Source organism: Alnus glutinosa, chromosome 6 (assembly GCF_958979055.1).
Source record: "Alnus glutinosa chromosome 6, dhAlnGlut1.1, whole genome shotgun sequence".
Classification (NCBI taxonomy): Eukaryota; Viridiplantae; Streptophyta; class Magnoliopsida; order Fagales; family Betulaceae; genus Alnus; species Alnus glutinosa.
Window position 1 is genome coordinate 19,321,041 of NC_084891.1, and position 12,292 is coordinate 19,333,332.

Here is a 12,292-nt window from a genome sequence, read left to right on the forward strand (position 1 = left end):
TCTAAGTTTTAGAGTTAAGATTATTGCATCAGTGATGACTGATGAGTCCTTATTGGTTTTATGATAATTACGTGTGATGGGATTGGAATAGGGTCCTCCCCCTTACTTTGGTTGCTTTTATTCAGTCAACAGTCAGGCATGTAGAGGAGGGGACTGTGATAAATGAATGGGGGAAGCTTGGCTTTCCATTAGAAATTAAAAGGGGACCAAATTTGGTATACTATCCATGCATATTTGTACTCATTATTTAACCATACTGGGCACCCAATATGTTGATCATCTGGTGTGGAAGCCACAATATGTTGATCATATAGTGTTGAAATGCCAGGCTTCGTGGCTTGTGTTTGGTTATAGTTCATCTCTATGTAGACTAGAGTCAAACCAAACACAAAAAACATGCATTAACAAACAGAGCCTCTAATTCTTGCTCAGACAACAGTTATTACAACATTTGTATATTGTAGGAGGGTTGAAACATATGAAACTTGAAGGTAAAAAGCAAAACTGAAAAGTGAAAAGGTTGAAAGGCCCTCATACAGCAACCATACTATGAAATTGATGTTAGGACGGGTTAACGGGTTACACAATTATTAATCGTGTTTATCGTGTCGTGTTCGGGTCACATGTCACAACCCGATTAATAATCGGGTCGGGTTCGTGTCAGACCCATTTATGTAATCGGGTCGGTCTGGTTGACACGAACTCGACCCGTGAACCCGAATTGCCTAATTATAGGAGGACAAACAATAGGTTTTGCCTAATTCTTTGCCTTCAAAAGGAGACTCGTTGACTTCAAAGGCTCTCGTTAGTCTGTGATTGGCTATATTCTGATTGGACAAAATCACTTATGTGTAAAGATGCTTTTTAACAAGGATTCCACTATTCAGAAGTGATTCAGAAGATTCTGCACTGTTTACAAGTCAGAGATTTCGGTTCCCTGCCAGCCGTCCGGACGAAGTGTCATCCCGTCCGGACGCTCATCTGTCCATAGTTCCAGCCGTCCGGACGATGTGCCATACTGTCTGGACGCCCGACAGACCAAAGCATCATTCATCCGGACGACGTGGATTTCCGTCCGAACACTCCTCTACATCGAGAAGCTTCTATCCCAGCTTGCATCTGTCTGGACGTTTCAGCAGCCCGTCCGGACGACCCTCAGTGTTCGATCAAGCTTCAAATTTTCTTTTCAAAAGAAATATGGGAAGATTGCTGCAGCCGTCCAGACGACGTGGATTCCCACCCGGATGAGCTACTCCTTAAAGGCAAGTTTGCAATTCAAACTCAACCATCTGGACGCCGGTCTACCATGGTCCGAACGCGAGTACAACAGATATGGAAATTGGGTGCAGCAGATCAACCGTCTGGACGGCCATCCCCCATGGTCTGGACGCGCGAAGCCTTAGTAAAGAAATTACTTGCAGCGGACGTGTGACCGTCCGCAATAGTGCCTCACCGTCCGGACACGGCTCTCAAACAGGAAAGATTTTAAGTGAAAATCTCAAAATTTTGGTTGCATAGTTGTTCGTCTGGAAGGCCCATGACCACCGTCCAGACGGCGCCCAGCTTTATCAAGCCAGACGCTCATTTGAGTCCTCAGCCTATAAATAGAGGCTCCTGTGCTTAAGAACTGCAAGAATTTGGTATTGAATTCCACTAGAGCTTAGAGAGTTATTTTGTGAGGTTATTGAGCTGAAGTGTTCTCTCTAAAGCCGTTGCTATGTGTGCTGTTGCTGAGCTTAAACTGAAGTCTATCTTAGGGGTTGACCCTAAGGTAAAGGATTCCATTGAAGACCCCTTCAGGTAGGAGACCTGGTTGGGAGGCGTTCGTGTTGGGTTACACGTTAAAGTGCAAGGTACGACCACTGCATTAGGGGTATGCAAGTGTTAATATCTTATATCTAGTCTTGTCTTCTGAATAGTGGATATCCTGGGTTCGGCTGCCCTGGAGTGGTTTTTCTCATCTTGAGTTTCCACTTTGTTAACAAAAATTCTTGTGTTATTTATTTTCCGCATTATTTTGTTAACACATTGTGCACACACACACTTGTTTTTATTTTTAGAAGTCAATTTCTATTTTTCAATTGGTATCAAAGCAGGTACACTCTGTTTAGGATTTATTTCCTGAGTGTGATCCTTATCTCTTGTGACTTCTATTTTTTGATTACACATTTTATCATGGATTTCTCTCAGTTATCTGAAGAAAATCATGATATTGAGCTCTCTAAAGTTTTTGCTAAAATAGATAAAATTGTTTCTCCAAAAGAGCTAAAAAAGGTGAAGCAAGAAAAAGAGTCTTTGATTGTTCAGTTATCTGAATCACATGTTTTGATTGACTCTTTGAGATCTGAGAATACCATGTTGCTTAATATTATTGATGAACTTGAGAATAAATTGGCAAAATTCTTTAGTGATAATTTGAAGAGCATGCTTTGTATTCACTCAGATGTTTCTAACAAGTCTGATTTAACTGTTGATGATTTAAGTACTTTTACTTCACATGCTTCTGATTCTGAATTAGATATTAAGCCTGTGATAGAAGATATAGCTTGTTTAGATAATTCTTGCTTAATTAATCATGTGATACCAAAGTCCAAGGAATCAGGAACACGAGGTAAGTTTGTTCCTACTTGTCATAATTGTGGAAAAATTAGTCATATTAGACCAAATTGTTATTCGTTGAAATCCCATAGGCCTTGGATTAAGCAGGATGTCCTGAGGAAAAGTGAAGTTAAAAATTCTTCCTCATCAAAATATGTCCCTCTGCATAAGAGACATATAAAAGGTAAGGGCAATGTTATTTGTAAGAATGCTAACCATAATTCTGCAGAGAATGTCAAGAAGCATTCAAACAAAAGAAGCTTGCCCACCTGTCATCATTGCGGCATCACTGGTCACATCCGACCCAAATGTCCACAGCTCCAGGCTCAAAAGTCGAAGGTTCAAAGGGAGCTTCTAGCAAGAGCTACATCAGACATTCTACCTTCGACAGCACATCAGGCTCCACGGCATCAGCAGCAGTTTGTTCCTGCCAATCAAAGTGGCAAATCAAAGAAGAATAAATCAAGGCGCTATAAGAGAAAGCCGTAGAAGCCCACTAGCAACCATGGCTATGAAAGGTTGCTGAGCCTGATGCAGGGTATGCTAAGGAGTATGGCCAACATGGACATGACCCGCAAATCATTTCCACGGGTTAAGAAGGTATGGGTCAAGAAGAATGAGACCATTCACCCCTTGAAGGGAAGTGGACTCACCAAGTAAAGGTGAAGTTTTCCCATGCCTAGGATTTTGGTTCCTAAATCTTAGTGCATGTCAGGTATGTTTGCATTGCATCGTTTATCATGTCATATCTTATTCATGCCTTGCATTCTGTTTGAGGAACCTTTTTATTCTATCCCCATATTTTCTCTTGTTAACTTGAGAAACATTTGCAGATATTTTTTTTGGGGATGACAGTTAAAGCACATCGGGCGGCTACTTTTCTGTCTTGGTATTTCTAAACCTCTCTCTATGAGGACAAGTTTGGCTTTACCTTACATGCTAGGGAATAGATGTCATTTCCTTTTCCATAAACATGCCTTTGTTGTTTTTGTTCTCTGTCTCATTTTTCAAAAAAAAAAAAAATTTGGGGAGAAGATGCGAAACTTTATTTCTTTCTTTAGCTTTTCAGATATTGCATGTGTTTTTCCCTGATATCTCAGTTCATTGTGCATTGATTAAATATGCTTATATATGATTGAGAGTTTATGTACGATATCTGCTAAGTTTTCCTGTTGCATCTTAATGATAGATAGTTACTTTCCTCATGCGATGAAAATGTGCACTATCTAAGACTCCCCTAAGGTACATCTTTTCCTTCTCTGACTTTTTGCTTCTAGAAATTCTAAATAAGAGAAGAGGTTTTTGATAAGATGGCCAAATTGACCAAATGCTAATTGAACCTAGAACCTAAAAATTCTGGCATTCTCTCTAGGTTGCAGCATCAAAAGAATCAAGCAGTTACTTTTATGAATTATGCGCAATATATGTATATTTTCTGCTTATGTGCTAAAATATGCATTGTCCTTCATGGTACAAGTAAAATATTTACCTTGTCCTTCATGGTATAAGTAAAACAATTGGATGCTGCATCTTAAGGGGAGTGTATCAGATGAGAGTGGCTAGGCCCTAGTATTGAATAAGGTTTGACTTTTGACTAATCTTTCACTGATTTTCTCTCTTATCTAGAAAATCTGGTTGCTTTTTGTCATATCAGTGAAAGTCATACCTTATGGGACAAGTCTTCACACACACACACACGCATTGCATGAGTTGAGTAATCTATTTAAAATTTCTATTTGCAGGAAAATTTGTACTTATTGAATACTTAACTCTCATTTATATTTTTGCAATGCTATTTGACTGTTTTAACAGTTGATTATACATGCGTGTTCTGAAGCTAACTTTAGGGAAAAATATTTTTCTACAAATTTTTCTCCAATTTCAGGTTTTCAGTGTGAAGCATCCGGACTGACCTATTCTTACGTCCAGACGAGAGCAGTCTTGCCATATTTTGACCTAGCAGTTGTCATCCGGACGATTAAGTGACACATCCGGATAGGATCTCTATAGGTTTAAGACTTGCTTATCTTTCTCTGCCATACATACATCTTTGCATTTTTTTTTTATTGATTTATCATGGCATGTTGTGTGTTTTTCTCGTGGATTTCTCCTGAAATTTTGGCATTCTTTGCACATCTCTTCTCATCCCATAATCTTCATTGTGTTTTCCGTTATTCTTTTAAGTTTTTGTGCTTTTAGAATATTGGAATATTTGGTGTGATATTTTCTTCAGATAGTGTGCATGAAAATCCTACTGTCTGTGTGTTGGGTGGATATTGGTATATCTAGGTCATTTGGATTGCGATCTTTGTTTTTGTAATTCTTGGGCATCCAATTGATAGCTGTCATAATACCACTTTCTTTTTAGGGCTAACAGGATCTAATATTTCTTTGTGGTGTTATTTTTGGAAATATTTTTGTTTAAACTTTTTTCAGGACTATGTCATCTAGCAGCTCCCAGCACAATATCTGACAGATGGATCCTTTGAAAAACTGACTGTTGAAGTCGGATGCTCAATTTCCAAAGGTATTGAGATTTGAGATGAGCTTTTTCCCCCCAGCTCCTACAGAGCCTTCCGTAGCATTCCCTCAGATCTGCATCAGTTAGAGGTTCAGTGGTAAATCCCCTCATTTATCTTGCAGACCAGTTGCTTAGAGGATGTCAATCTATGGATAACCAGTTTCCAGCTTTGCAAAATAAGAGATTAAAGGTTGTTCAGTCCATGGTTCCCCGTTTCCTGAGCTAGAAGCCGAAGTAGTGCAAATCCAACTTCTAGTATGAATTTCTCTCTGTTACTTGCATTCACTGGATCAGTAGGATTTGATACTTGGAGGATTTCTGCTCCTCTCTTTTGGGCCACTTGCAGACTTTTCTCTATTCTCCTATTGTTTTGGATTTTAAAAAGTTTTTGTCTGTGGATATTATTACTTTGTTTACCCTGGTCCTTCTGAGACCGTTAGGGAGAGTAATTTTTGTTATGGTTGGTTTTCATTACTCTATTTTACCCTTTGTCCCTTTGTGACAAAAAGGGGGAGTAATTTTTATTTTTGGACCGGGAATGCATTTTCAAACCGGTCAAGTGATTTTTGTTCCAGAATGGCCAAATGGGGAGTTTGTTAGTTTGTGATTGGCAACATTCTGATTGGAAAAAATCACTTATGTGTAAAGATGCATTTTAACAGGGATTCCATTATTTAGAAGATTCTGCACTATTTACAAGTCAGAGATTTTAGTTCCCTGCCAGCCGTGCGGACGATGTGTCATCTCGTCCGGACGCTCATCTGTCCATAGTTCCAGCGGTCCGGACGATGTGCCATACCATCCGGATGCCCAATAGACCAAAGCATCATCCGTCCGGATGACGTGGATTTCCGACCGGACACTCCTCTGCATCCGTCCGGACGACCCTCAGTGTTCGATCAAGCTTCAGATTTCTTTCCAAAAGCAAATATGGGAAGATTGCTGCAACCGTCCGGACGACGTGGATTCTCGTCCGGACGCTCTACTCCTTAAAGGCAAGTTCGCAATTCAAACTCAACCGTCCGGACGTCAGTCTACCATGGTCCGGACACGCTTACAACAGATATGGAAATTGCGTGCAGCAGATCAACTGTTCGGACGGCCACCCCCATGGTCCGGAAGCGTGAAGCCTTAGTAAGGAAATTACTTGTAGTGGATGTGCGACCGTCCGGATGACAGGGCCTCACCGTCCGGACGCGGCTCTTAAACATGAAAGATTTTCAGTAAAAATCTTGAAATTTTGGTTGCACAGTTGTTCGTCCGGACGGCCCATGACCACCGTCCGGACGGCGCCCAGCTTTATTAAGCCAGACGCTCATTTGAGTCTTCAGCCTATAAATAGAGGCCCTTGTGCTTGAGAACTGCAAGAATTCGGTATTGAATTCCACTAGAGCTTAGAGAGTTATTTTGTGAGGTTATTGAGCTGAAGTGTTCTCTCTAAAGCCGTTGCTGTGTGTGCTGTTGCAGAGCTTAAACTGAAGTCTATCTTAAGGGTTAGCCCTAGGGTAAAAGATTCCATTGAAGACCCCTTTAGATAGGAGACCTGGTTGGGAGGCGTTCGTGTTAGGTTACACGTTAGAGAGCAAGGTACGACCACTGCATCAGGGGTATGTGAGTGTTACTATCTTGTATCTAGTCTTGTCTTCTGAATAGTAGATATCCTGGGTTTGGTTGCACCGGAGTGGTTTTTTTCATCTTTAGTTTCCACTTCGTAAATAAAAATTCTTGTGTTATTTATTTTCAGCATTATTTTGTTAACACATTGTGCACACACACACACTTGTCTTTATTTTTAGAAGTCAATTTCTATTTTTTAGCTCTAACAAAGAGTAATATAGAGTAAGGGTTTTGATGCTTCTTAAAAGTAAGGAGAGAGAGGTAGAAATCATAGAGAATTTAATGACCGCAAAATTTGACATTTCTATTCTTTTGCTTTCTAGAAGGTTTCTCCTCCTCATCCTTGTCCTTGGAGCTGGAGGAAAATTCTTAAGCTCAGGGATTTAGCTAAGCAGTTTTTTCATTTTCAGATTGGTGATGAAAGCAAAGTGTTTCTTTGGCTTGACAATTGGCATCCAGATGGATGTTTATTGGATGTTCATGGTTTCTGGGCTGTATTTGATGCTGGTAGTCATTTGGAAGCTAAAGTGTCATCTATTATTCGCAATGGTGATTGGTTTTGGAATGGAGAAAGATCTGACAACATAGCTGGCATTCAATGTAGACTTCCTGAGGTGAGCATTGGAAGTAATGATATTCCTGTTTGGAGGACTAAGAAGGGTACATATTCTTGTTCTGAGACATGGGAGGTGCTTAGAGAGAAACTGCCTATTATTTCTTGGTGGAGAACAGTTTGGTTCTTTAAAGCTATTCCTAAACACTCATTCATTCTTCGACTTGTTTTTCGGGATGCTCTTTCCACTAAGGATAGAATGCGTCTTTGGGGTTATGTGGGCAATCTTCTCTGCCCTTTTTCTTATGAATGCTTTGAGAATAGAGATAATTTGTTTTTCTCTTGTAGTTTCATTAGTAGAGTGTGGAAAAAGGTGCTTGCTGCCTGCTTCATTAACAATCCAAGACAAGAATGGGAGGACATAGAAGAGTGGAGCTTGGTTGATCTTAAAGGGAAAAGTCTCTGGACTAGCTTTTGCAGACTTTGTTTGGGTGCATCTATCTACCACTTATGGAGGCAATGTAATGATCTGCTCCATAGGAATGTTCCCAGAACTGAAGAACAAATTATAGCTCGTATTCGTTGGAAGGTGAAGACGAAGATTATGGCTAGTTGTAGAATTAAGGATACGGCTACTAATTATAAGCTTATTAAGGAATGGAATTTGTATAGATTGGGAAAGCTTGATTGTGTTATGTTTTCTATTCTTTGGTTGTAATTCTTGCCTAGTTTGGCAGAGTAATTCCCCTTGAAGAGGTTGTATTCAGTTCTATTGGAGAGATTATTCTGTTTGAGTTTGGTATAAAATGATTTAGTTCATCATAAAAAGAAAAAGAAAAAGAGTTAATTAGAGATATTAAATGCACTATTTTTTTTTTCACTTGAAATATATGTTCCGGTTTAGTTTCACATGAAGGAAGAGAGAGAGGTAAAAATTAGTGAAAATTTAATGACAACAAAATTAATTCACTTGAAATATATGGATGTGTTCAGTTTTACTTATATGACCGGTTCAATATTTAGAAAATATGGATTCACGCCATAATTCTAAGCCAATTTAGTTAGAACTAGGCTTATATATATATATATATATATATATATATATGATTTTATCATTTAGTTTGCCTTTGCGCATATGCGGGGGCCTTAGAGTTAGTATATTTGAAAGGGAAGAAAAATGGCGGCAACCAGTTACGAAGAAATGGACTCTCTGCTCTCCAATTTCGATAACATCTTCGAGGTAACATTCTCCATCATTCGCCTTCTCAGCTATTTTTTCTTTTTCTTTTCCTTTTCTCTCACCCCCCGTTTGGCTGCCGAGAAAATGAGAAAAAACGGAAGAATACGAAGATTTAAGTTTCACAATTGATTTTACTGTTTTTATTGGAATTATTTTTCTTTTTTTCTTTGTGAAATGCATAGTGAAGGTGTTAAGCTCCCATCTAAGCTTCCGTATTTGTTTGTATGTTTGTTTGATTTTTTTCCTTTTCTGTGTGTGAATTGGGGAGTTTTCTCAAACAGAGCTTTACTGGACGTCAGAATTTAAACGATTCTGTTTCTGAACAATCTATACTTTTTTTTTTTGGTAGTCCAAAATGGCTCTAAATTTTTTAGTTTGTTGTGTTTTTTACTTTTTTTTTTCCGTCATTTTCTCGGTAACCGAACACGACAGAGATTTGCTATTTGAGAGTTAAATTACTCTAAGCTTTCTCAGGATTTCAAGAGTGGCATTGCGGAGATCCAGTCGCTGAAATCGAACTGTAACGCTGAGTTGAGGAGGCGAGAAGCCCTTGAAATCACTTGCGACAGTCTCAAGCGAGGTTTGCTTGTGGTTCAAATCTGAATTTTCGAAAGAACTCCATTATAACTTGCTGAAAATTCCTTTATTGGTCTCATTTGTGTTACATTTAATAGAAAGCTACATTGGTTTGATTGCCTTGCTTCGTGCTTGTTTGATTACCTAAAAAACAAATAAAAGGATGGAAAAGATCCCCAACCGCTTTGTTTGTTAAATCATTATCTTTCTCATTTTTGTTTTGAAAACAAAAACATTAACAAAAAATACCTAAAACACAAACCAATCATAAAACATTCAAAGTTGTTTACACCTCTATGCACGGGCGGAACCAATAATTTTAGTGTGTGGGCAGAAAAACTAGCAAAAAAAAAAAAAAAAAAATTAGGGGGAGGAAATTAAATTTTTTTGACTTTGTCACATTAGAACACTTCTTTTTTTTTTTTTTTAAAAAAAAAAACCTCCAAAAAAATATTAACAAATGGACGTTAGTTTTGTTATGCTTGTTTTGTTTTTGTTTTCGTTTTCGAAATATGAAAATCTCAAGTAAAAAAAATAATTTGTGAAAGTTACAGGTCATCTCACTTTTGATTATTAATTAAATTGTTGGTTGAATATATTGTTATGTTGTATTTGGGATCTTTTTGCAAAATCTTGCTATGAATTCATTGGAAAAGTTAGATCCTTGTGTTCTTATAAAAAGAGAAGGAAAATAAAAAATAATGTAATTTTTTTTTTTTTTGGGGGGGGGGGATAAAGTAAATTACTTACTACAATTGAAAAGGGTATGCATGGGAAAACATCTCTTAGTGCAACCTTGCATCTTGTATCTTTAAAGTTAATTGAATTACTTTGTTATCTTGCAGAGAATGAGCGGCTGACCAAACTGTATACAGAATCTCTAAATAATTTTGCTGAGCAGGTGCACCCTTGCTAATTTTAACCCGTGGACTTGGAATGAGAGTCCATTGCAAAATAATTATAATTAAAAAAAAGGAAAAGAAAAGAAAGAAAATCGGAGATGGATGAACTTAATAATGAATTTCTTATCAGTTATGGCACCAGCCTACACTTGGGTAGTTCTTTTCTGATTTCATTCAGTTGCATCAATCATTCTTATGAAATACAGCTTGAACGCCGTAGCAGATGCCATAGCCTGAAAGAAGAACTTAGGAGAGTGAGTGATGAACTTCTCCATCAAGAAGATGTAAGTTATCTCCATTCGATTTTTTGTGTCAGTGGTCCTAGGAGGAAAAATTAACAGATGTGATTATAGTTTCTATCTGCTGGGGCTAAAAAGTTATATAAATAGGCATTACAATTGAAAACTTGAAATATGTGAGCAGGAACATAGGAAGGCCATAGATTTGCTTAAGCAAGATTATGTGCCAAAGGTTGGACATTTAGAGGCTCAAATCAGGTGAGTTTCCAATGAGTACTTCAAATATTTAGCTCAAAATTGTTTTTATTTCTGTTACAGTTGAATGATGTATGCAAATACCAACCAGGGGCCTTATGCTTGAAAAAGCAACAAATGAAGCAACCATAAATCTCCTCCGGCAAGATTTAGTAGCGCATAAAAGTCATATGCAGACTCTTGCAAAGAGGTTCGACCGTGTCCATTTTGATGTGGAGTCCAAATGTGAGGTCCTAGGCAAGCTAACTAATTAGAATTTAGGAGTTAAATTACCAGAATTTGTTAAACTTGCATACAAATAACTTTGCTAATTACGTTTGTTGACAGACAATCTTGAGATTCAGGATCTGAAGGACTGTCTGTTGATTGAACAGGAAGAGAAAAATGAGTTGAGTAAGAAACTCCAAGAACTGGAGAAGGAATGTGAGTGTGTGATTGCTTTCTTTCTTCATGTTTAAATAGTTTTGCCCCATCTTTGAAGGTTGCTTGGTTGTGCATACCAATTTTTTCTTGCTTTAGCTTCATCAAATTGTTTGATTAAAAACACTTTCTACTGATCCCAAAATGCTGAATACTGACCTTTGATACAGCCTAAGAGCCTATTTGGAATTGCGTTAAGGAGGTTAAAGAATGCTTTTAGTACTTAAAAAGTTCTTTCAGGCAAAAAAATGTTGGCTTGGTAAAAAACTCAAAAAACACTTTTTTGCTCTAAAAAAAGGCCAAAACTGTGTTGTGAGGGGAAGCTTGAAAATGAGGCTTTTTTCTAAAAAGTTCTTTCAGGCTATTTTTATAAGACAAAAGTTCTATTTCCCAACTCAATCCCAAACAGGCTTTAAGACGAGGTTTGACGAGTAATGTCAACTAATAATGTAGTAGACTTTGTGTTACAGAGACTTTTGCTTATTACTATGAAATCCTAAGCCGGAAAACCTCACGTCCCCTCTGATTGTATGCTTTATATTTCTTTATTACACGTTAAGACTTGGTTTAAATCTGATTTGAGTTGAGATTTCAGGAGTCCTAGGTACATGCACAAAACCAATAAGCAGCTGTAATTAATGATGCTACAATAACACGTTCATCTCCTTACACATAATGCAAATAATATCTCTTGTACATTTCAGTGCTGATTAGCAGAAGAAAGCTGGTTGAACAGCAAAGGGATATGGTTTCAAGTCGGCTTGTTGAAACACTTAAACTGAAGATCATGAAACTGAGAAAGGAGAACGAGATTCTTAAGAGGAAGCTTCCTTGCTCAGAAGAGGGCTAGAGTGACAATATCTGAAGTTGTTTGGCACGATTCAGATTAGAAGAGTCTGTGAAGAAGCTTAGTTGAGCAAGTATATATGGAAATTTGATAATCTAGCCTAGCTTTTCAATCAGATGCTTAGACCTTCTCCTATTTCTTCAACATCATGAATGAATGAAACAAAGAATCTCATTCTTGTAAAATGCCTGATATTTTCGGCAACAAACTATAATCATTTCAAAAGATTTTCCAAAAAGAAACTTTAGTCAGATGGTTTCTTCACATGGATTTAATAGAGGGATTGATACGATATCAGTCCTAAGGTTAAATCACTGTTAGAGGAAGCTTTGGGGAGCTTGAGCATGTTTATACCAGTATCAGTCAGAGGAAGGACTTCCCTTTTTTTTTTTTTCTTTTTTTTTTCTTTGTTCTTTTCTTTAAAAAAAAAAAAAATTCGAATCGAATCAAGATGAAGGAAATTGGAAGATTACAACAAACAAAATATGGACAAATAGTGGGCAACCCAAAAAAGAGCCCCAAGA

At 37.8% G+C, this 12,292-nt stretch overlaps 1 protein-coding gene across 1 annotated transcript; it reads left to right on the forward strand.

Annotated features, from left to right (window-relative positions):
- The first annotated feature begins 8,466 nt into the window (after positions 1-8,466).
- LOC133870091 (protein At-4/1) lies at positions 8,467-11,925 on the forward strand. Its single transcript, XM_062307138.1, has 8 exons — positions 8,467-8,529; positions 9,004-9,109; positions 9,951-10,006; positions 10,214-10,291; positions 10,431-10,504; positions 10,593-10,726; positions 10,829-10,924; positions 11,626-11,925. The coding sequence occupies exons 1-8, from the start codon at positions 8,467-8,469 to the stop codon at positions 11,769-11,771; spliced, it is 753 nt and encodes a 250-aa protein (XP_062163122.1). The 3' UTR covers positions 11,772-11,925.
- The last annotated feature ends 367 nt before the right edge of the window (positions 11,926-12,292 follow it).

Excerpts from the sequence above, each read along its gene's own strand:
- LOC133870091 (XM_062307138.1), top strand. The coding sequence starts at position 8,467 with ATGGCGGCAACCAGTTACGAAGAAATGGACTCTCTGCTCTCCAATTTC. Across the intron at positions 10,505-10,592 it reads CATTTAGAGGCTCAAATCAG|GGGCCTTATGCTTGAAAAAG; the intron begins GTGAGTTTCCAA and ends AATACCAACCAG. Across the intron at positions 10,925-11,625 it reads CCAAGAACTGGAGAAGGAAT|TGCTGATTAGCAGAAGAAAG; the intron begins GTGAGTGTGTGA and ends TGTACATTTCAG.